The sequence below is a fragment of the Epinephelus moara genome, chromosome 6 (assembly GCF_006386435.1).
Source record: "Epinephelus moara isolate mb chromosome 6, YSFRI_EMoa_1.0, whole genome shotgun sequence".
Lineage (NCBI taxonomy): Eukaryota > Metazoa > Chordata > Actinopteri > Perciformes > Serranidae > Epinephelus > Epinephelus moara.
The window spans coordinates 30659977-30684108 of record NC_065511.1 but is presented as its reverse complement, the minus strand read 5'-3'; the positions used below and the strand labels follow the sequence as shown (position 1 = coordinate 30684108).

General features: G+C 40.6%; 3 protein-coding genes across 12 annotated transcripts; 1 reads left to right on the top strand and 2 right to left on the bottom strand.

Moving 5' to 3' along the window:
• Positions 1-244: 244 nt before the first annotated feature.
• On the bottom strand, positions 245-14399 carry u2af2a (U2 small nuclear RNA auxiliary factor 2a). Of its 4 annotated transcripts, none has more exons than XM_050047436.1 (12): positions 13766-14399; positions 12622-12763; positions 10574-10609; positions 10145-10251; positions 9827-9978; positions 9585-9701; positions 9334-9490; positions 9131-9210; positions 8486-8608; positions 8273-8359; positions 7177-7425; positions 245-2394 (listed from the first exon to the last, which is right to left on the bottom strand). In XM_050047436.1, exons 1-12 carry the CDS (start codon positions 13812-13814, stop codon positions 2260-2262), a joined length of 1434 nt encoding a protein of 477 aa, XP_049903393.1. In that variant the 5' UTR covers positions 13815-14399; the 3' UTR covers positions 245-2259. The 4 variants fall into 4 exon arrangements, with proteins under 4 accessions (XP_049903393.1, XP_049903394.1, XP_049903395.1 ...); XM_050047437.1 differs by having other exon boundaries at positions 9352-9490; XM_050047438.1 differs by lacking the exon at positions 10574-10609.
• A 2082-nt stretch (positions 14400-16481) lies between these two features.
• ccdc106a (coiled-coil domain containing 106a) lies at positions 16482-22663 on the bottom strand. 5 transcript variants are annotated; one of them, XM_050047462.1, is made up of 8 exons: positions 22549-22663; positions 19735-19804; positions 19541-19639; positions 19205-19426; positions 19009-19065; positions 18650-18931; positions 18391-18558; positions 16482-18313 (listed from the first exon to the last, which is right to left on the bottom strand). In XM_050047462.1, the coding sequence occupies exons 2-8, from the start codon at positions 19802-19804 to the stop codon at positions 17997-17999; spliced, it is 1215 nt and encodes a 404-aa protein (XP_049903419.1). In that variant the 5' UTR covers positions 22549-22663; the 3' UTR covers positions 16482-17996. The 5 variants fall into 5 exon arrangements, with proteins under 5 accessions (XP_049903419.1, XP_049903417.1, XP_049903420.1 ...); XM_050047460.1 differs by having other exon boundaries at positions 19735-19811; positions 22549-22640; XM_050047463.1 differs by lacking the exon at positions 22549-22663 and adding an exon at positions 20315-20459 and having other exon boundaries at positions 19574-19639.
• Positions 21963-24015, top strand: LOC126392226 (transmembrane protein 238-like). 3 transcript variants are annotated; one of them, XM_050047526.1, is made up of 2 exons: positions 21963-22111; positions 22472-24015. In XM_050047526.1, exon 2 carries the CDS (start codon positions 22479-22481, stop codon positions 22803-22805), a length of 327 nt encoding a protein of 108 aa, XP_049903483.1. In that variant the 5' UTR covers positions 21963-22111; positions 22472-22478; the 3' UTR covers positions 22806-24015. The 3 variants fall into 3 exon arrangements, with proteins under 3 accessions (XP_049903483.1, XP_049903484.1, XP_049903485.1); XM_050047527.1 differs by having other exon boundaries at positions 21967-22111; positions 22477-24015; XM_050047528.1 differs by having other exon boundaries at positions 22001-22111; positions 22420-24015.
• Positions 24016-24132: the final 117 nt, after the last annotated feature.

Genomic DNA, 24132 nt, shown 5'->3' with positions numbered 1-24132 from the left:
ACATGAAAAAAAAAATCTAATGGGAGTACCTTTAGTGGGTGTGAAACAGCCCCATCGTTAGGACATTGCCATCAACTACAGGGCCTGATAAATTATGCCATCAACTGAATGAAACCGCTCGGACACGGCTCCAGTCTGCTCCATCTACATAATTAACTGTGAATGTCATCACCGGCCGGCTGAATAAAAGTGTGCTGCGGCCGGGTGGGTGGACGTGGGCGGAAGCATAAAAGAAGAAAAGACATCATGTAAATTCAGTTTTTAATCAACATTTGAAAACAAATTGGACAAATGAAAGACTGTTTTCGCTTTTTTATAAACTAGATGTGTGTTGTTTTTTTTAAGGTTTTTAAATCATTTAAGAAATCACATTTTTTTTCCAGAGAGAAAAAAAAAGAAATTAACTGACAACAGTGACACTGAGAAAGCAGATTTCAGAAAGTAAGGAGTAACATCTCAAAAGTGTTATCACTGACACAGTCTCTCTTCAGCGCTGTCTTAAGCAAACCAAAATGAAAGCATAGTCTCAAGCCCATACAGTGTGAACATGTGGTCCTCAGAGAATCAAGGGCAGAAGATGAGGGAGATGAGAGAAAAGCAGACGTACATACAGTGTTTAACATCCAAACAACGACCTCTTAGATTTAGTGAAAAACCACTAACGTAATAAAATAATGAACGCTTGACACTAAAATGCGACATAATTTTTCATTGTAGAAATTTAATAGGGTGTATGACGGGAAGTCTTCAGTCTGCAGGCTTTAATTTATGAATCTCTAGAGAGCCCAGTTGCAGTGTTATTCTTTAGTGTGGACGAAACATCGCTTATCAATTTATCTACTTAGTCATTTAAACAAATCAGGCTGGCAGTCGGCAGAACAAAGAGAAAGTTGTGTGGTTTTGGTTTCACCTTGTGGCACAACATGAGTCGTGGGTATTAGTCACGTGTTTATTTGGTCTTGTCAAAGAGGTGAGACGTTGCACAAAAATAACAACCGGGTCCAAAACATCTTACACCCAAAATCTGCTGGGAAACAAGGGAAAATGAAAACTAGTGATGCAAGACCAAAGAACAAGACATCTATAAACATACAGACATCATTGACACAGGGGGGCAAGCCGAATTCTTTTTTTCCCTTAGCGAATTGACATGTAATAACATTAAGGCTTTTTGGTAAGGAAGATAAAAATCCCTTGTTAAATACCAATCTGTTTGCCTCTCCCCATCTTCCTTTGTTTATTTCCTCTTGAATTAAATCAGGACTGAACTGCTGAGACAAAAACAACCTCACCTGTTAAAAGCTGTGCACAAAAGATGGACGTGAAAAAAAAAAGTTACAGAAAATAGAAAAGGAAAAGAGAAACTGGCGTAACGTTCTTTTTCTGCAGCTCGTGTTATTCTGCGGCCTGAATACAAGGTGATGTTACAGCTCAAATCAGTGAAGCTACACACAGTATTGAAACAATTACAGTTGACATTCAGATAAAGTCCAATTAGACAACATATTCTCTAACAATCGTCCTGAGGGGGGCAGCAATCTGGTGAGAAACGAAACAACATGGAGAAATGAAAAAAAAGATAAGTCTCCTCTCGCCCTTTCTAATGATGGTGGTAAAACGGAAGTGGATGTTACAACTACTGAGTATCTAGATTAGATGGTCAAACAAAAATGCCCTCATCTTCCTCCACATCTCCCCCACATCTACCTCTCTCGAATAAACACTCTTGTTTTCTCCACCCTTCCTCCCCGTCACAATAGTCCAGTTAGTTCCCTACTGCAGCTCCTTCCTAATGTACTTAAAACAGGCTACGTCCATTTAAATACAAACCTTAAAGTGGGGCACCCCCCTCCCACCCAACATGACGTCCCTGTCTCACAAAGTATAAAAATTGTTGACCCCACCCTGGACCTATTATTACACACATTTCTCAAAAATCTTTGACTCCCCCACCCACCCAGCTACACCCTCACCACCCAAATCTAGCCCCCTCTGTAGTGGACTGAATATAAACCCTCCCAATTCATCTCCGTCACCAATCCAAATATCTGTTTTAAATGCTGGACATTTCAAGTAGATCTCAAATGATAAATTGGGTACCACCAAAGCCATCTGTCAAACAATTAATACTCCCAGATCTATCCGAAATGTTGTTCTGCCAAATTCATCAGGGGGCCGATTTTGAAATGGGTGATACATGTACCCTCCCTCCCTCCCTCCCCATCCCTCCCCTCATCCCGTCTTTTCTTCATGCCTCCTCTACCAGAAGTCCCGACGGTGGTAAGCGTCTGGATCGCAGTATTTGGTCACCACCACCCTGTTGGCAAACTTCCTTCCTGTCAGCCCCTGCATGGCCTTCTGGGAGTCAAAAACGGACATGAACTCCACAAAGATCTATAAAGAGAGGGGGAAAAAGATTACAGTGAGGACTGAGGGTTTATCAGCATGTAACACTGGTTCTCAAACTTTTTACAACACGTACCACCTCAGGCAATATTAAACTCCACAAGTGGCACTGTTATGACCGACATTAAAATACAGTGGCGTAGGACTACCTCACACAGGTTTCGTCAGCTCACACAGGAGGCAGGTTTTTAAGAAGATTTTTTAGCCCTTTTTAGATAGGAACTGTGCAAATTTGCAGGAAAGCCCAATCAGTCTTCTTTCAGCATTGGCAGCATAAAAACAAAATCGGGGAGTGCGGCAAAATGACGCCTACCTACTTTTGTTTATACAGAATGCACCTTTTTCGGGGCAATGGGGGGCGTGAGCAAATAGCAAAACATGTAGCTCAGCATGTGACGTAAACAGTGACGTGGGAGGGAAGCCGCGGCTGGTCAGTCCTTCGGCAATTCTCTCCTAAGTCGGCCCGTTCTTCACCGTTCCCGTCATCTAACGGTTAATGGCCTCTTCGTTTGCAAGGGCAAGGAGGGCGCACAATTCCTTGTCTCCCCAGTTGCTCATCTTTACAGTGTCTGTCAGGTTTGCGTTTCCCTCTTGCTACTACCTGCTCGCTAATTCCTGCTATCAGCTGTTTCCTGTTTATCCACCGCCAGTGGGTCGCACGTGCGGCGTCATCAACAGCTCCTCCCACAAGTCTTCAACAGACCCTCCCATTGCGGAAGGCCACCTCAGTCTGTTTAAACTAAAAGGGTTCCGCCAATATGACTACCCTATGAGGCAGAAAATTGGGCACCTCGGATCAACTCGCCAATCTGCCTCTGTGTGTCTAAACGCTTGCAGCTTGCCGGCAAAACGGCCCAACATTCGTGCAAAATCTGGCAGTGTAAAAGGGGCTTTTTATAGAGGTTACTCAAGTCACTATTTGCTGCTAGAGGTGCTGTGGAGACTCCACTGCCACTGCTCACGTAGCCACGAGCACAATTCACTGTCGTCTGATTCAGTTTCAGAAAGGTTGCTCAAAATTTTCAGTCTTATTTGCACTTCTCTTGCTAATTATTCCTGTTAGCGTGAATGCCGCTGTTACTGAACATCCCAAACATCCCACTGAGCCTCGTTAAAATTAAAAAAAAAATAAACAAAAAAAACAAAACAAAACAAAACAAAAAAAAAACACGAAATGCTTTCTCCGCATTTACTTATATTCATATAAAAACAGCCCAGTCTGATTGCGCAACATAATTCTGACTCGGGTACATTATGATTTAATCAATCATTTTATTTCATTCTTATAATGTACACTTGACCTGTATAGAGGGTGTTTAAGTCTTGAAATAGACCCATGTAGAGCTGCTCAGCACTAGTCATCATTATTGGCCAATCTAAAGGCTGAAAAACATTACCTGATTTTATCCCAATTAATTTCAGAATTGTATTTAGTGTTGCTGAAAATATAAAGTATTTGTTCCATACATTCGGTTGAGAAATTCAAGTATCTATTGAGAAACATTTGTTTACAAATCTTCCAATTTAACAAAATCATTCTTTTAGCAGCTAAGAAGGCTGAGCTTACAGTTTCCCTGTCATTTGTTGACCTTCACTGTGCAGCCCTATACCCTTACCAACAGCAGGACAAGGAGAGGGGTTGATATTTATTATTACTGAAGTCAAATGAAACACTTCTGTCCAAAAGGACGTCACTACAGGGCAGTGCCACAGCACATGAATCAAAGTTCCCACTTGACCACAACCATGCCAGCAGAGCTCAGCGGAGCCTGGGGTCTATTTCTCTGAGACTGGAGGGAGTAAAATGTGCTCAGTGTTGGATTTTCATTTGTACAACTCTGTATCTGACTGACTTGGTAATTACTGCAGGGTACCTCCATATTCTTTCCCATTCTGCCTGTAAGAGTGAAACGTCTAAGTCTTGTTTCCACTGTGAGGGAGTCCGAATGAGTACTGAGTGAGTACTGTACCTCTGTCTGATGCAAAACATCTGAACTGTTCATCAGCCTCAAACTTGCAGTCCAAGTATTCTTTGAGAGAATTTAATTCAATTGGGGATACTATAAGATGGTATCTGTGTTCAGGTTATACCTCTTCTAAAGCTCCTCAAAGGTTAAAATCACTCCATTTTCAATGGTTTGTGAAATTTCTGTGATGTTTCGTTGCTGCCATACATAATTGAATAGCAGATTCCCTGCTGCTTTAAAGGCTGTATTGTACTAAAATTGATATGATGCTATGCCAGCTCTTGTGATGCCCATTTTTTAAAATAGATCTTTAAAATTATATCACATAAGAACTTAATAATACCATTAATAATACCAGGCAACCAACCCCGATTCTATCCTTTTTATAGCACCAATGTAAAGGATACCTGGCATTACATGCAAGATAATACAGATACATATCTGGGGCTCCAAAAACCCTCTATCTCTCAGGAGAGATTTTGTTAATGTTATCAAACCAAGGTTTTGAAAGATAAAATAGCTCAGAAGACAATTAAAAAAAAATCAATATTAGGTTCATCTTGAGCGCTTCAGCTCTGCCCCGTAAGGATAGAAGCAGGGTAGACCACCTTCTCAGGTCCTTAGCCATAGCATGTAGTAAAGGCTCTGAATTCAAAGCTGGACCAAGATCTGTAACATATGACCAGTGATTTAAAAGGCATGGCTTCATTTTTGGTTCAATTTATTTTATAGCTAGAGGACTGCCAAATGATTTAACAATTTCTAAGACTTTTGGAATGGAGCGTTAAGGGTTAGACAAGGTCAACATAGTATCATCTGCGTATACGTTTAATTGGTTCAACAATAATGGAGACAAGGGACAACCTTGGCTGGTGGAGCGTTCAAGTTAAAAGGTGTTAAAACCATGCCATTGCTCTTAACTGATGAAATGGCTTCATAATATAATGCTCTTATCCACTGTAATCACCTCTGACCAAAACCATATCTGTACAGTGTATAAAACAGGTAAAGCCACTCTATTTGGTCAAACGATTTCTCCGCATCCACTCCGCTACTAATGAACGCTGGAGAGCTCTGGACATAGGCATAATTTGCAGATGCCTCCTCATATTATTGGATAGGCACCACCCCGGGATAAAACCTACTTGATCAAGGTGAATTAGATTGGATGTAACTTTTTCTAAGCGTTTCGCTAATATTTTAGCAAATAGTTTGTAATCATTATGAAGCAAACTTAAAGGCATGTAGTTGTTTGTGTCCAAATGGTCTCTCCCTGGTTTGGGCAACAATGATATAATAGCTGTTCGCATTGCTTACGTGCAACATCATGATATCAACAAAGAAACAGTAGGGAGATTTCTTTCATTTATAAAATTCTGTAGTATAACCACTCACTCTTGGTGAATCCCATTTGCTGAACATTTAATAGTGTTAAGAATCTCTACCTCTGAAATGGGGGCCTCTAATGTTGCTTTTTCTGGTTCATCTAATTTTGGTATGGGTAGATTCACAAAGAAATTGTTCGAGTTTTTTCCAATTGGTATGCCGCCATTTTCCCTGCCTTTCCCCCATTTTCATGATATTTCCTTCTTAATTTATATCATGCAAAAGCACACTCTTCATGCACCATCGCCTGTGTCTCTGCTCTTGCCAAAAGCAGTTCCTGTTTTAGACAACTGTTATTTGCATCCCCCATATGTATCAACTCCTTTGTAGCTCGTTTTTGTAACTGGTTTATGTACTTGAATTTAGAGACAGGGCAGAATGATACAAAAGGGACACAGGCATTTATATAAAGAAAAGAGGTTGCCTCTGCAGCCACTTCTGTAGCTCCTCCCGTGCCATTTCAGGTGTGTTATACATCAACTTTACTCCACTGATGGTGACAAATCAGGTTGGTTATGATATTCCAAACCTCAGGTTTTGCTTCTTCAGCTCCTCTATTCATTAATTATATTTTGCATGTAGAAAGGCTGCCCTTTCCAAGAGGACGATATTTTTTCTTTACTGCGGTAAGGATCTTCTGCGTGTCACTCCATCTCAAAGGGTGCACTACGATCAGATGAGGTGGATCCTCTGTGTCTGGGTGCGGTCGCGAGGCGAGGTAGAAGCTCTTTTGCACCCAAGTCCAGTGCATAATGAAATATGCGGTTCAGTAGCCCAATCAGATCCCCTACTTCCCTATCTTCCTTCAGTCCCATTATTCTGATGTTATGTCTTCTGCTGCGAGATTCAAGGTCTTTAACCCGATAGCAGAGATTTGTAACTTGCTTGGATAATTCCTTAACCAGAGCATTTTCCTTTCCCAAGTCATCTTCCATATCACCTGTGTTCCACCACTTTTAAATTCTCTGGATAAGTTTCGAATGGTCGAGTTAATCTTCTCGAGTTTAACATTAGGGCTTCTTGGTTGCTTTGGAAAGTACTGGTTAAACATTTCGTCCATGTTGGAGCCTACTTACTTGTGTCAGTGCCCTGAGTCTTCCCTTCACTCACACCCTTCACTCCCTTCACACCTGTGTTCTTTGAAGAATACCCAACTTTCCTTCTTTGTCTTGTTACCTGGTCTTGAGACATCCGCTTGATAAAGCTGTTCAACTTATTTTTTGGTTTGCTACTTGTCTTTTAAATGTTTTAAGCATAAATTTTCCAGTCTGGTGAGTCAAGAATCTTACGAAGACACCATCGTCATCTGTCCGTAGTCAGGTGATTCCTCACACTGCCATATAACATAATTTTTCATGACCTGCAACTCAGGACAAATCTAACTAAGGATGATCAAATTAAATAAAGCAGTTCCTACCTTGCCAGTCCCAGGCACCTCCAGGCCGTCCACAGGTCGAGGTATCTCAATGCTCTTAACTTGGCCGTACTTGCTGCACTCGTCCCTGACGTCCTCCACAATCTCCTCATATTCCTCATCATCCAGCAGCTCCTCTGGGGCCACCATGTTCATCAGACACAGCACCTCAGTGGGCAGGCCACCCATCTGAGTCACTGAGCTGTTCAGACCTGGCACCTGCAGCGTCACTGGGGTCTGATTTATACTTGTCTGCAAGTACAGACAGAAAAGTTGGGACAGGGTCAGTGGCGTAATTTACATAACAACGTGCTACTATTATTATGACATCTTCAATGTCATTCAATGTAGACATAATAAAGGTGAAAAAGAGGATGTGTCATATTTAACTGCTGACTGCTGCTGTGACTTTTAAGAAACCCCTTACAGTGCTGGCTCACATGAATAACAAAACATTTTCTCTCTTACGTCTACATAGCGTTCGTGTTATTTACCACTAAAAGGGAGAAAATGTTTTAATTTGTGATTAAAGTGAAACCACAGCCTTCATTATATGACTTCACATCCATCTTCTCCCTGCTTTAATCATCTAGCTGTATTTAATAATTTACTGATGGTTCAGAGTGTGTGAATAAAGTGCACGATGTCCCCAAGTCGTTTATCTACAAATAACAGTGGTGCTTCATCAAATTTCAGGCTGCTTTCTGCGATACCATAATGCACATAATTAATAATGAATGATAAATGTTAGCAATAGTGTGTGCTGTAGCTGCTAACAATAAAGCGAGTGGTTACTAGTTTTAAAGCCAGGGACTGTGGATTAAACTTTCATATGCAACACACTGGAACCGACCAAGTTTACGGTACTTGACAGCTGATGCTTATGCAAAATATTTTCTTGGACTACTCTGCAAACATAAGCTTGCTGACCAGGAAAAGTTTTACATGTATACTTGTTAGCAGTGTGCCCGAGAGTGTGGCAGATATATTTGCAGAGTAGATTTCGTCAGCAATGTGTCTTTATCCAATTTAGCAACTCTAAAAGAGCATCCAGCCTCCCACCACCCTGCTGTCATCTGTCCAGCCTTTGGACACTCACCAGAGTGGCGTTCTTGGATCCCACACTGGCTCTCTGCACCAGGAGCTTCTTGTCTCCCAGCTGCATGCCGTTCAACCCAGCAATAGCCTGTAACAATACCGAGATTTTAAGTTATCCTTTCAAAAGCCATACACAACTGTGGAAGTTTAAAATGACAATGTAGTCTTTGGATAGTCTGTTTAAAATTGTCTTTTTTTCTGTAGCATTGGTTACCTGGTCATTAAGGTTGACATCAACATATTCACAAAAGGCATATCCTTTAGATAAGCCTGTAGCACTGTCCTTCACCAGGTTGAAGGCCTTCAGGGGGCCAAATGACGTCAGCAACTCTTTCACCTGAAACACACAAGACAAAAGAGTCACAGAAGGTTTGGAGAATTTCACAAAGTTTCACTGACTTCAGGCATTTCCATCAGGTGAACAAAACAGACCAAAGTGTAATATTGCCTTTAATGGCAGCCAGAGTTACAGTTTTATATCTTTCATTAGTTGTTATTTTCTACTAATCTTTGTCGTTAATTCACTTTAATTTTAGTTAGTTTACAGAGTATGTTTGCTTGTATCTCTGCTTGTGTTCAGTTTTATTCTTATTTCAGGTAACTAAAATGTTTTTTCTCACCTTGTTTTAGTTGCCTATAACAACCTTGCTGCATGCATAAAAGCATCATTTTGTCTTTCTTCTCTTTTTACAGGACAATACAGAACTCAGTGTGTATGACATGGTCGACTTTCATACTAATCTAATCTACTAATACTAATTGCCATGGTTAAGGAGGTCAATACTGTTTTGGAAGGAAATATAAATGTGTTGGGCAGTATGAGTGTCGTACATTAGCTGTCCAATGCAGAAATACCGACCTGGTCATCATTCAGGTAGTTGGGCAAGCCGCCAATGAAAAGCTTGTGAGCAGAGTCAGGTACCACTGTGGACACCACACCTGCAGGAGACATGAAGACAACAGTAAGAAACATGAACAGGGAAGCACAGAGAGCAAGCTCCTGTGAGGAATGTATTTTTGAATACTCATGAATTATGCCACAAGTACTTAGGGGTTAAAAACCATTAAGTGGCTGTGTACCAGGCACATAGACACTGGGGTTCTCGCTCATGCCGGGCAAGGGCTGGTAATCGTGGGGACGACGAATCTTGAGACTCTGGCCTTGAAAGATGATGCCATCAAAGGCCATTGCCTGTGTTGTTTCGTCCACTGAACGAAACTACACAGAGACATAATTAAAGGTGATTACATTATAAATTGCTACATTAAACCCAAAGAGGACACATGATATGTTTATAGAAATATTATCTCACCTCAAGGAAGGCAAAATTCTTATCCTGGTTGATCTGTACTGCAAGGACAGGGTTCCCAGGGGCCTGAGTAAGACCACCCAAACGCATCTGGGCATTGAAGAAGTCCATCATGGACTCCTACGCAGAAGATGAAAATGAACGAAATGGATGAAATAGGATGAAGAGGATGAAAAAGTCATATTAAGAAACCTAACAGGCTTATAACCTTCGACTCAAAAGCCAAATGCTGTCCTGTTCCTCACCTCTGTGATACCAAAGGGGATGTTGCCCACGTAGAGCCGGCGGGCCTGCCGGGTCATCTGGCTGCCCACGACAGGGACAGGGGTGGGAGTAACAGCCAGGCCATCTGGAGTCATGGTCGGCAGGAGGGCTGTGGCTGGGATCTGGCCCGCAGCTGGAGAGCAAAGCCGAAGACAGGAAACATTCATCAATCTAATCACATTTTTTACAACAATCATACAGTAACTTGATGAGCATATTACTGATGTGCTGCAGTAAGGTAGCATATGGGCATCAATTTCTTAACTGTAAAACTAGGACAGTGGAAAGTGGGATGTTACCTTGCATGGCTTTGTACTGCATGGGAGTGATGTGTTCAAAACCAGGTGGAGGGACATCCCAGTACTTCTTCACCTTGTTCTTCTTCTTCTCACGGTGTGGAGAACGGCTGTTGGAGAAACAGAAGGTGAAATAAAAGACGCACCATCAACATGTAACAGACATCTCTCATTAGCTCAGCAGTAAACTACTAGATGTGATGATGAGTCATGTCTTCAAAAAGTACACAACAAAATGTAGTCACTTTTGGGGGGGATTGCATCAATAAAAACTTTGTAAACATGATGGGAAAGGGGATAAAGGGGCACAAAACCCCACCCAGGCAGATGTTTACACAATGAGCCAATACTACAAAGAATCAGAGGCAGGTCATTAAATTGCAGTTGTTGCAGTAATGCACAAACCAGCTTTGTGTTAGTTTGCTGTATTACCTTCCAGCTTTGTCCTGGGGGAAGCTGGATGGTGAGCTGAAATGACATTGGAAGGGTTTCACATTTCTCTGAAATCAATCATGACATTCACCAACATTTCTACTTCACAAAATTAGAACCTGCTTTTCTATGACCCTCACCAAATACTAAAAAAGCTCTTATGAGCCTCTGCAATTTGTGTATTTCAAAAACGGGTGCATTCAGTGAGCCTCGCAGCTGACGTGTAATACCATTTGTGAACAACTAATGATGCAATGAAAGCAGAAATTATATCCTCAAAAATACACAGCAGCTGCAAAGGGGAGGGGTCAAATTTTACATCTGCTCACACTGAGTGACCACCAGTGACTTGTTTTAAATTGAGAAACAAGGTGCAGGGTGAGGCCAGAGGTCACATTCACAGCCAACCTGAACAAGCCTTAAAAAAGTCCACGTTAGGAAGAATGCATTCACTAAAGAGATATAGCTTCAAACTGTTAAAAGTCAGCCTCTATTAAATTCATTAACTAATTCAATTAACCAACACTGACCAATACTAGATTTACTAAAAGCACATTATTTGAAAGATATAATTCTCAACAGCTGCTATGTGTCAAAAAGCGATCATGTTTCCCTGACAAGAGACAGGATTGTCACATTGGTCGGTGTTATCAGCGGTTTTGGCAGTATTGTAGGAAGAGCTTGCACACATATGAAAATGTTCCTACAGCCACAAGCCTAAACAGATTTTTATCAAACAATGCAACTCAGGCTCATCACAATGAGACAATCACACACGCAATGCTCGGCTGCATGTGTCAAAGACATCTGATATAATGCGACACCAGAGTGAATATGCAAATTACAAAGCCATTCGTGTCACAGGAGTTCTATTAATACCAGTATGTGTGATTTATGATTCCAGGGTGGATCTTAAATTCTTCATAAAACCATTTTGAGTTAGTCTTGATGTTCTGTGTTAAATTATCAAGAATATAAAAAGAGGTTACAGCAGCTGTTGCTTTGTGTATTCGAGAGCTTGTCTCATAAGCTGGAGGCAAAATTACTACAATGTCATTAACACCTGTGACAAAGGGCTTTGGGACAGAGAACATAAAAATAACATCATCCAAAATAGACTCTATGAAAGTCAATCTGTTAGTGAAATAATAGGAATAATATTTCACAGGCTTATATGCAGTTAATTTTCAGTAGCAGCCAACCAGCTCATCTGAAGCCAGTCTAAACCAATCACTGTGATCTACAGCCTCACGTTACAGTCACAACTTGCTGCAGACACCTGTCAAGCTTTGTGAATTTACACTGGGGCCAAGATTGGTATCTGCCAGTGAAATTGAGACGACATCAATCAATCAATCAATTTTATTTATAAAGCCCAATATCACAAATCACAATTTGCCTCACAGGGCTTTACAGCATACGACATCCCTCTGTCCTTATGACCCTCGCAGCGGATAAGGAAAAACTCCCCAAAAAAAACCCTTTAACGGGGAAAAAAAATGGTAGAAACCTCAGGAAGAGCAACTGAGGAGGGATCCCTCTTCCAGGACGGACAGACGTGCAATAGATGTCGTACAGAACAGATCAGCATAATAAATTAACAAGACATCAACCCCCAAATTTTGAATGGATGACAGGAACGGGCTTGTGAGGACAGGACTTAAATTTGCTTGCATTAGCTTGAATTTGGAATTTGCAGCCACCTACAATACAGTAGGCCACTGGTTCAATGCCAAGACCAAGTCGAGGGCGTGGAGAAGACATGCTGGTATGGCAATAAGGCACGTCTGCGTGCACACTCAGAGTGATGCCGAACCAGCAAAAATGTGTGCATGCTTGTATACATCTACAACTAACTGTGAAAGATACTAGCTTCTTTAAATTAAAATGGTCAAAATCGTTCTTTGTGATGGCGTATGCCTGACTGAAAGACACAATTTTTACCCAGTGGTAATTACACAAACTGCTAGAAGGGAAGACTACATGATGATGCAACGTTGGTTTTCACAGTTCTTTGGTCCAGGTCTAAGTTTATTAGAGGTACTAACCTGCGTCTGTGTCTGCGCTCCTTACTGTCCCCACGGCGATCCCTGCTGCGTCTGTCCCTGTCTCTGCTCCTCCTTTTCCTCTCTCTGCTACGGCTGCGGGAGGAGGACCGGCGGTGGTGGCGGTTCTCTTTGTCCCTTTCAGCTGCGGGAATGAAGGGCTTATTAACTTACAGAACAGTATATAATATGTAATACCCACTTACCAGTCAGAGGAAGGATAAAAACATAGCAATAACACAGCATGGCAATATAGTAATCATAAATACCAACATCTGTCATAATGCACATCCCAAAGAATCTAGTAATACCCAACAGCCCAGTGTGTTATATTCTCTTAGACTGCAATCACATATGCAATGAGTGACACAGCTGAATATGAATCTAACCTCAACTCAGTTCATATGGTGATCCTAGAATTGGTATTGGTAAACTACAAGTAAGCAATTTAATAACAAGACTACAGCTTACATGTGAGTACAATGCTGAATGGATTAGTTACCAATAAATGCAATGTGTCCTCTGAATTTGAAATAAAAACTAAATAAAAAAACATAGTATGAATTTGGTTTTAAGTGCCACAATGTGTAATTTGCCCAGCTCATAGCCAAGCATTGACTACTACCTTGGAACAGTGTATTGAGTGTAAATGTAGATCTGGGTTAAACTGAGCTTAATATGGGATAAGGGTCGAGGCTATGGTTGGTGACGTTACCGCCTGTGTGTGTGTGAGAAAGCTGAAGGCGATAATAGGTAAAGAGCACTGGAAATTTTCGCTGGACGCAACAGCTGCAACGGATGAATGCTACCGGCCCCAGTCATTCAGTCAGCTGGTACAGGCAGTTGGACTACCATGACATAGACTGCCCCTGCCTTAAGGAAACAATGCAAGAAATCCTTACGTTACAACACCAGCTACCGCTATTAGGATATCACAGAAGGTTATTGGCATACGCAATAATTGGTCAGACAGAATTATCTGACGAGATACATCACATTTGAAATGATAAAAGAATGTAGGCTAATAATTTAGCTAACAGTGCTCCAGTAAATAGTCATATCCACGATTAGCTTAAATGAAAGCAGCGATTACAATAAAACTAGCCGCCACCGTTTTATATTTCTGATGTGAAACTGGTTCATTTACCTTGTTTGTTTTCAGAGAGCTGTCTTTCGAATTCGTCGAAGTCCGACATCTCTGTGGGTTGAAGGCTGCTACGCTTTCAGCGACTGCGTTGTTCAGTTGGCGGTGGCTAGCTTAAGCTAGCAACAAAGTGAACAACACTTTTAAAAGCAAGTGCCCCGTAGATGTAAGTTAGCTCGACTAAGTTTGCTTCACCTAACGGCCTATTTAACAACAGAACTTACAAAAATCGTTAACCAGCACGCACATCAGCCGTGTGGTGTATATTTACAACGTAACAGACAGAATCATTGAGAAAGAAAACGTGTTCGCATGGGTTAGCCTGCTAACGTTAGCTAACTAGCTTGTAGCAAAGTCCAGAAGAATAGGCCTCCTGCTCCAGACACTAGTGTGGACGCTCGTTAGCTCGTTAGCTTGCTAGCTGCTGCGAAAGACGGATGAATGAGACTCGTTTCCACGCCAAATGCAGGTCCCAGGGGGTCACTGGTCCACAAGGCGCAATTGTTTGACTATATAAGTCAAATGCATACGCTTTTAAATGTTTAAAGGCTAGTGAAAACAATTAAGATTTCGGTATGCCCGCTTTTTTGCTCCGTCTCCCAGGAACCCCGTGACACCGGAAGTTGATGAATGACAGGTTTCCGGTGAATGAAAAAGGACACTACGGAGCTAATACTCCATCCGTCAGGGTCACACGGTAGATAAAAGAAGTTTCGTCTTCAGCCCCCTTCTTTATTCTTTTCACAGCTAAATAAAGTCTCATTAACTACTGCTAAAGTTTTTGTTTTTATTTATTCACTTTATTTTTTGTAACGTTGGAGCCCCATTTTAATTTGCAGGTCACCAGTTTTGACCATAGACTGTATAAAAATATTTTTGACAGATCAAGATGGCTCCCTAACTTTGGGGTTGGACTCTTGAATGCATCTTATGAGAAGAGACGATACATACATATATAAATAACATTAAAACCATTGACAGAGGACATGAATGATACTGACCATCTCGTCACAATGCCATGCTCTGCTGGGGAAACCTTTGGTCCTGGCATTCATGCAGATGCCACTTTAAGCACTTCACTCATCCAAACACTGCTGCGGACCATCCCCAGCAGAACATGCACCATGCCTCACAACAAATAATGCTCAGTAATGGCCCGAGGAACATGACAACGTGTGCGAGGCATCAACCTGGCCTCCAAATTCCCCAGATCCCAATCTGATCAAGCATTTGTGGGACGTGCCAGTACCCCACCTCACAACCGACAGGTGTCAAAGGATCAGCCGCCAAGGCCCTAGTGCCAGACTCCAATGCACACCCCAAGAGGTCCTGTTTCCATTCCTTGACATGTCAGAGCCAAGTCCGATCCACAAAGGCCCCACTGTGGATCAGGGGTACCTCTGGGGTACTGACACGTCTCACGAATGCTCAGTGAGATTGAGATCTGGGGAATTTGGAGGCCAGGTCAATGCGTTGAGCTCTCTGTCACTTTCTTTGGGCCACTCCTGACCAGTTTTTGCAGTGAGGCATGGCGTATTGCTCTGCTTGGGGGGCCACTGCCATCAAGGTGCATTGTTGCCATTTGGGGGGTGTACTAGGTCCACAGTGGCGTTTGGGTGGGTGCTGCGTGTCAAGTGGTATCCACATAAATGCCAGGAGCCAAAAGTTTCCCAGCAGAAAATTGCATTGTAACAAGACCATCAATGTTATTCACTTCACCTGCCAGTGGTTTTAATGTTTTGGCTGATAGGTGTATATATACACACACACACACAGTTGCACGCTGATCAGCCAACTCATTAAGGCCACTGGACCTAGATCCACAGTGAGGCCTCCCTGGATCATATTTGGCCCGGACCGACCTGTCAAGGATGCCCCGTGGTGTCTGGCAGCAGGGCATTGGCGGCAGATCCTTTGAGTCCTGCAGTGGGTTGTGAGGTGGGGTGCCAGCACATCCCATGGATGCTCTCACAGATGGGGGTATGGGGAAATTGGAGACCAGTTGGATCCGTTGAGCTCTTTGTCATGTTCTTCAGGCCATTTGTGGTGTGGCATGGTGCATTGTCCTGCTGGGGGGGCACTGTCATCGGGGAGCGTTATTGCCATGTATATATATATTTATATATACATAGTGCACTGCTGTTCATTGGATTTACTGACATTTAAAGATGTTAGCACACACTGGGTTTATCAAACTAACTAAAAAAATCACAAGCCTTATGTGATATCAGTATTGACCTTGAAGGATACAATTCTGACTAAATTTTTTACAGGAGAAACTGTAAGTTACATAATAAAGTGCTCAAAGGAAAGCTACATTGTCTCTAAGCAGAAACACCACTCACAGCATAATGTAGTTGCCCAGTTCCTAATGCTTAAAAGAGAAAACATTCTATTTGCATTTTGTATGAGCCCCTGGCTGCCCTGTCTGCCACACTCTCCTACAGACAGACAAAACCATACAACACTTTACTCCCCAATGGATATCACAGATGAATAAATCTACATTTTTTAATCAATCAAATGCCTTATTGGGATTAGTGCCTTAATATACATTTAGTGAAGGATAGCCATTGTTTCAGTGAGATACACATTTCACTCAACATACATGAATATGAGACATAGAAACGAGACAGATTATTGTTTCAAACATTGTACCCTGGTATGATTTTGCTAAGTTTAGCAGCTGCACAACAGCGTGCACCGCTTGCCTTTAAGCCATACAATCAGACACTGAATGTGTGTAATTTCCACAGATTGAAGCACCTCTATTTTTACTTTTAAGAAAAATGTTTTAGGAAATTTTAAACCAAGAATCACTGTATTCCACTGTTCCCTTATCTGATTTAATATGAGATGTCATAATTTCACTGTACCGGTATAAACACCACACATTATTGTACAATATAATCAACAGTCTGCTGCTTTGAGAATTATAGATTTTGACCTCTATAAACTACAAACCATCAATTAGCTATTATTTTTACATGCATTTGTAGTGGGAAACAATAATAGATCCTCTGTAGGCACAAGCTAGTTGCTTTGCTGATGCCGTAACTCACACTATAAAATTGTTTGTGTGATTAATGCCCAGTTTTTCCCACACAGAACCGGAAGTTACACAAAGTTACAAATAGCTAATATAGTAAATGCTCTGTGCTGTTTTACAAAAGGTATAATTGTCACAAAAGCATTACAGCAAGAGCCCCAATAAGAGAAGCATAAGAAGTGACATTTACTGTGTTTTAGTGCAGATCATTTACAAAAAGGTTTGGTACAACCCTTAGTGGAACATCAGAGTAATGCAGCAGTATTCTTGTTAAAACTGGGCTAAAGTGAGTCAAACACACACAATATTACCAACATATGTGTCTGTCTTTGATTTTTATCTAAGAGACGTGAATCTTGTTGCAAGAAGTATGTTACTGTCAGAAATGCATCTGCAGCTAATGTTGGACTTGTCTTTACTGTAGTCTGTACGGTCCTTCTCTTCAGGGTGTTCAGGAAGTGAAAGTGGTCCAAAACTGTTGCTTGTCTCACACGAGGAGATCACATAATTGCTTTAAGGCAAGTGAAAATGGTTGAGGATATAATGACAATGCTAAAAATGATCTAACAAAGACACAGAGCAATATAAACAAAACAAAATTTGGATGACTTCTTAAAAATACAGTATAACTCTACAAAATCTATTAAGTGCAACATAATTTTAACATACACAGACATTGTGATTGACAGCTACCATATTTTTGGGATCATGTCATAATTGCACACATAAAGTGATAAAAATGGCTACGCTTAAAAATCATTTACACTGTCAGGAGCTGAAATGATCGAGACAATCAATTAATGAACTACCAACCACAAGCTGATCCAGATGTTCAGGTTAGAAAAGATCAGTGTATCTCTGCAAAGGCTGAAACATGAATGAGCTAAGTTGGTTACACTCTATAATCCCAATCGTAAAGACACACTCGTGTCCAGAAATTCTGAATCACAGACATGCCACATTCGCTCTTTGAGCAATGACAACCATTTTTTTCCCTTTCCGACTGCAGCGGACACTCCCACATCCTCTATATTACTGGAACAATGGTGATAGATTTGTCAAAGAAAGTGACATCATATTGATAATAAAAAGTGAGATGCTAAAAGTTTGTCTGAAAAACAAAGGAGCTCAGCTGCAGTTCATATGTTTTCCAGAGAGATGTCCCATTCCTCTGTCCTTCTCTGCTCAGTGTCTAAACCTGTAGGAGATGGGCAGGAGCAGGTTATTCTTCTTCAGGGCCTGCACCCTGCTAAGTGTCTCCTCATCCAGGGCCGTGTAGCAGCGCCGGGCATAGTCCAGCAGCTTCTCCTTGGATGGGTCGAACTCACCCACCTCTGCCACCTTTTCTGGGGCCACTAGTAGCAGCTCAGCGATGGGTGTGGTGGAAGCCACCGTGTTGCGGTCCACACCGTGGATTTGGAAGGCTTTCGACATATTTTTCAGACGCTGGTATGTTAGCAGGATCTTCTTGTAGCGAAACAGCACTCCAGCAGCGTCTTTCACTGAAGAAGAATGTACAAGAGAGTTAGCTACAGCAGTCTTATAACAGACTTATGCAGGATTTTTCTCCTTCCCTTACCTCTCTGCCTCTCTCTAGGGGCTCGGAAGACCCGTCTTCTCTTTAGTTGGTGTCTGTTGCTGTTAATGGTGTCTTGCATTACATCTTCCCCTGATATCAACTCCTCCTCCTCGAGGTAGCCCTCCTGCTCCAAGTACTCATCAGATTCTCCCAAGAGTGAAAGGGACTCTAATGAGAACATAAAAAATTCCCTCAGCAAACATCACAAGCTGAAAGAAATCAACAAAGGTGATGGGTAGCTTTGTGCCATTTGCATTACCTGGACCCATGTTGCTATGCCCACTCATTTCATTCATGGATGACCTTGCAGCACTGTTGCTGTTGCCGCTGCTCCCGCTGGCTGTGGTGTTGGGAGTACTATGGCTATGGCCTTGCAAGAGGGCCTGGGATTGTGTAGAGTTGAACAGAGCATTTATAGAGGCAAGCTGAGTGGTTAGTGGATTGGAGACATTGTTTTTGGAAGGCACCATGGTTGGAGGGCCAGGCCTTCGCTGGATAAACTGACGTGAGGGAAAATGCTGAGACTCCGTCTTCTGTTGCTCTAGGAAGAGAAGAAAGATGTAAGATGAAATACATACTGTATTTATTTTATTGTAGTGCATAAATCTTTGTTTTTACCAACGGGACGATCTTCCTCTCTTCTTGCCCTCCAGTTGAATCGTCTGGATTCATAACCTACCAAGACAAATACCAAGAGGTAAGAATTTGTTTTCCATCCTTAGAGACTTGCCTTGGGAAGTTCTGTTCCTGATCAACTTATACTTCAAACGTTTGTCAAACAGGTTATCATCTCACACCTGTATTCTGTCCTCACCATTACTGTACTGGCTCTGACTCTGCTCCTGTCCCTGGCTCTTTGTGGAAAAGATGAAGCGGTCCAGCTGGCAACGGAGGAAGTCCCTCTCCTCCTCCAAGTCCTCAATCCTTTTCTGCAGCCAAGAGTTTTTCTCCAGAGAGATCTGTAGCTGGGTCCGCAGGTTGGTGATCACCATGTATGAGTTGTTTACTGGAGACGGGCCAGCAGATGGGGGCGACTCTGAGGAGGACAGACAGGATAATTTGGGAAATCACCAATGCTGTGCATCAAGAAGAATGAAATCATCGTAGAGATTGAAAAAGTGAACTTTCTGGTAGTGATTCTGACATTCACCATCAAAGTTCTGATCACTTTGATTGAAAAAACCTTGCTGCTCAAAGTTGCTCTCCTCATAGGGAATGGCAATTTCATAGGCATCCTCATTTTTGGGAGCTGAACAGGAGGAAATATGCACAGTGTTAATCAAGTACCTGACCTACAGCTGTATGCTTGAACATCATGTGTATTTGCAGTTTTTAAGAGCTTACTCTGCAGGTGGAGTGAGCCTGCGTGACTCTTGGATGTGGAAGCAGCATCACTCCTGTTTCCGTCCTCCATCTCACAACGTTACACACCAGACAACATGAACAATGAAAAATTAGTTACTTAAGAGGTCACTGGGACATTTCACACTTATGTACCGACTCTACAAATGCCTTCGTTACATAAATATAGTGCTTATGCTCACATTTGTTTACAAAAGGTAACGTTACAAGCTTTCCCTATGTGTCTAGTCGTGTTTAATACAAGCCCACACATCCAGCACACCATAGCTAATTTTATTATAACCCTCTCTGCTCATGCACGCATTAACTGACACAGTAAAACTGGATGTGTTGCTCAAATATAAGTTTGTAGCAGCCAGGCACAGTGCTCACAATATGGAAGCTTGCTAACATTATAGTTAGCTTCGCACTACGTTAGCCTCGCTTAACGCTAGCAAGAATTTAGCTGCGAATATAAAATTACAATTCCTTCCTTTCTGTACACTTTAGTGTTTAACTCCGCCATTCGGACATTACTACAGTCTCCATGCTACCAATATATTGTGCAGAAATTGGTACATACCACTTTACGTTTGTAATAACTTAATCGTGCACATGTAATAAGACGTTATTACTCTGTCATATCTCCATTCACCAGTTCGACTGCTAGCTAACAAGCTAACAATAACAATTACCGATGTTTTCTTTTTTTCATCACTGTCTTGCGTCATTTCCGGTTTTAATGAAATCACCGGATGAGCGTCTTCAGTAAATAAAATAAAAATAAAATTAAAAAAAAAGTCCTGTAGAGGCTTTGTTTGTAAAGTTACTATAGATAAATATAGTATTTAAAGCGACGAGTCTTTTAAAATATGTATTTAAATAATACGCAAAAGAAAAAAAAATATATTTTGTTTGGTAAAGTTACACATTCTGGAGCAATTTTGCTTAAAATATGCAACGTTATATAAATAATGTACGTAATAATAATTTTGTTTAGAGTAAATTTATATATCCAGGAGCATTTGTGTCTTTAGATATCTAAGTTTATGTAAATAATGAATTAAAAAAAAATGTGTGTAGTAAAGTTAGATATCCAGGAGCATTTGTTTCTTTAGATATGTAAGTTGATATAATAATAATAATAATAAAAAATAATAATAATTTTGTGTTAAGTAAAGTTACATATTCTGGAGTAATTTTGCTCAATATATGCAACGTTATATAAATAATGTATATAAAAAATAATAATAATTTTGTGTGCAGTACTTTCAGATATCCAGAAACATTTGTTTCTTTAGATATGTAAGTTTATATAAATGATAAATAAAAATAATAATAATTTTGTGTGTAGTAAAGTTACATATTCTTGAGCAATTTTGCTTAAAATGCAACGTTATATAAATAATTTATGTAAAAATTAATAATAATTTTGTGTGCAGTAATGTTAGATATCCAGGAGCATTTGTTTCTTTAGATATGTAACTTTAGATAAATAATAAAAAATAATAACATTTTTGTGTGCAGTAAAGTTACTGAGCAATTTTGCTTAAAATATGCAACGTTAAATTAATAATGGATGTAATAATAATAATTTTGTATGCAATAATGTTAGATATCCAGGAGCTTCTCTTTCTTTAGATATGTAACGCCATATAAATAATAAATAAAAATAATAATAATTTTGTATGCAGTGATGTTGGATATCCAGGAGCATATGTTTCTTTAGATATGTAGGTTTATATACATAATAAATTTAAAAAAAAAAAAAAAGTAATTATGTGTGTAGTAAAGTTACATATTCTGGAGCATTTTGCTTAAAATATGCAACATTACATAAAAAATAGATGTAAAAATAATATTATTTTTGTGTAAGTTAGATATCCAGGAGCATTTGTTTCTTTAGATATTTAACTTTAGATAAATAATAAAAAATAATAATATTTTTGTGTGTAGTAAAATTACATATTCTGGAGCAGTTTTGCTTAGAATATGCAACGTTATATAAATATGTCAAAATTAATTTTGTGTGCAGTGAAATGACATATTCTTTAGACATATATATATTTTTTTAGATATATTACGCTTTAAAAATAATAAATGTAAAAATAATAATTTGTGTGCAGCAAACTTACACATTCAGGAGCATTTTTCTTGATATAATGTTAAAACATTATAAATTAATTCGCTGGCAAAACATGCAACAGCATTTCCCACTCGTAGTGTCGACACCACATGGTGGCCACACCTGAGGACAGGTAGGGCAGGTGCCGAGGTGTCAGGTTTCAGTGTCGGCTGGCAGCTCTTTAGAGTCGATCCGGAAAGAAACACGATTTCCTTTGTGACCACGATTGAATTTAAAATACTTATTGACTTCACGGTAAGTTTGGGATTTTGTTTCTGCCTTGAATATGTTCATATTAATGTGGACTCTGCTGCTGCTGTGTGGTTGGGCTGCATGTAAAGGAAGTTTTGTGAAACGCGCTGGACAGGTGTGGCACCTGTTGTGACTTGAAATGCAGTGTCAAACATGCAACAAAACAGAAGCCAGTATCTAGTATTGAAAATGTACCTTTGCATATTGCTTTGTATTATTGGAGGAAAAAAACACTTGCTTACAGCTTATTGATTGATTAATGTTTGAATTAATTAAGAATATTTGTCTGTATTTCTATAATGTAACTTAAGTCACAGAGACAAGGCAACATTTCCACATCACATCCTCCCCTCTCTGTTCCAGTGCAGCCATGGCACCTAAATATGACGGCCTGTCCCACTGTAAGCTGGCCCTGGTGTTTGCTGTGCTCATGGACTTACTGGGTGTGATTTCCCTGCTGCTGGGGGTCTTCGCTGAACTTGAGATCCAAGGCCGAGACTTTGGGGATCTGCTGGTGTACACAGGAGCCCTCCTGGTGCTGCTGTCCCTGGCGGGCTGGGTCATGTGGTACAGTGGCAATATTGAAGGTCTCACCTCTCAGAAGGAGCTGGGGAAGACTGCTGGAGCTATGGACCGCCTCGCTCGCTCCCTGAGCCGCAGGATACGCATCCCCAGAACTCGCAGCAGCCCCACATAGGAAGTGGAACCTGAAGATACGGACTGACTGATTGACTGTTACATGAAGGGCTGCCTGCCTTTAACCAGGCAGCTGGCCAAACTGCCTGAGGCAAGGGAGTGTCACTCCTGGTTGTCGTTCTCCTCACAAAACAAAAGCCTCATTCACATGGGAAAAATGACCTGTCAGTGTCATTTGTTGTGTTGTCATAAGGAAAACTGGGAAAATGTGTATACTGGAAGCTGTATATGGACTACACTCAGGTTTATGTAATAAGCATTATAGATTCCAATATATGAAGATTAAAAACATGAATCTCATGTATTAATTTGTCAGTTTCCTTTGAAGTAGGGCTGGGCCATATATCCTGAGAATTATATCGCGATATTTTTAGGCTATATCTCAAAACACAATACATAAAAAAAAGAATGTATATTAAAAAAATAAAATAACATATATTTATATTTAAATCTCCTCCAGCGCACCTTATCAGTGCTCGGACAGGAAAACAAAATCGAACATAACAATATTTCTTACCAAATACTCTCAGATGCAAACAAAAAAGTTGCAGAAAATATTATTACAATGAGATTGTTGATCAATAATCATCAGTAATGTGGATATAACCACTAAGTGGGTTAAGGCATCACTTTACTGTATTTCTGTCTTTAAAATGAGGGAAAAACCCACTTATTATATCATGATACAATGATATCTAAAATCTAAGACGATGTATCATGACACAATATAATGTCTTAATATTGCCCAGCCCTACTCTGGAGTTATTATTTTTTTTATTTTGTAATGTGGTGATAACAAGTGGGTCAAGTCGTTCATCTTTACACTTGCAGAGTTGTATTTCGAGATCGGTCTACACCACTTTTAAAAGGTCTCTGTCTCAGAATCACCTCCAATCATCCTCAGTCTTGTCTCACTCTGACAAAGAGGACTCAGGATGTTAATTCAAGACCAGTTAAAACCACAACTATGGGATATCTAAGTTGCCTGTGTGAAAAAGGAATGCTGAAAATGAATGGTTAAGGCAAATTCCGACACATAAAATTCACCTCTGCAATCTCTTTTTATCAAGACACATGGTACGTGTAAATATACGCACATATATACAGTATGGCAATGAAAGTGAATGAGGAGTCTTCAAATGTTTTCTGTGTGTTTTTATGGGAATGTGGATGTCTCGGATCAGATTCAGGAGTGCATATGGTTTTTATGTTCTACATTTTATTGTCATGCAGTGTGGGACTCGCACTGCTCTGCTCTTGGTATTGACTCGGTCTCAGTTTAAGTGGTCTTCACTCCTGCACTGACTGTTTGGGTTTCTGCACTGGAT

Excerpts from the sequence above, each read along its gene's own strand:
- LOC126392226 (XM_050047526.1), top strand. The coding sequence starts at position 22,479 with ATGGCACCTAAATATGACGGCCTGTCCCACTGTAAGCTGGCCCTGGTG.
- u2af2a (XM_050047436.1), bottom strand. The coding sequence starts at position 13,814 with ATGTCGGACTTCGACGAATTCGAAAGACAGCTCTCTGAAAACAAACAA. Across the intron at positions 9,491-9,584 it reads AGAATTTTGCCTTCCTTGAG|TTTCGTTCAGTGGACGAAAC; the intron begins GTGAGATAATAT and ends GTCTCTGTGTAG. Across the intron at positions 8,360-8,485 it reads ATGTCAACCTTAATGACCAG|GCTATTGCTGGGTTGAACGG; the intron begins GTAACCAATGCT and ends GTATTGTTACAG.
- ccdc106a (XM_050047462.1), bottom strand. The coding sequence starts at position 19,804 with ATGGAGGACGGAAACAGGAGTGATGCTGCTTCCACATCCAAGAGTCAC. Across the intron at positions 19,640-19,734 it reads AGGCTCACTCCACCTGCAGA|CTCCCAAAAATGAGGATGCC; the intron begins GTAAGCTCTTAA and ends CCTCCTGTTCAG. Across the intron at positions 19,066-19,204 it reads TCAGAGCCAGTACAGTAATG|GTTATGAATCCAGACGATTC; the intron begins GTGAGGACAGAA and ends TTGTCTTGGTAG.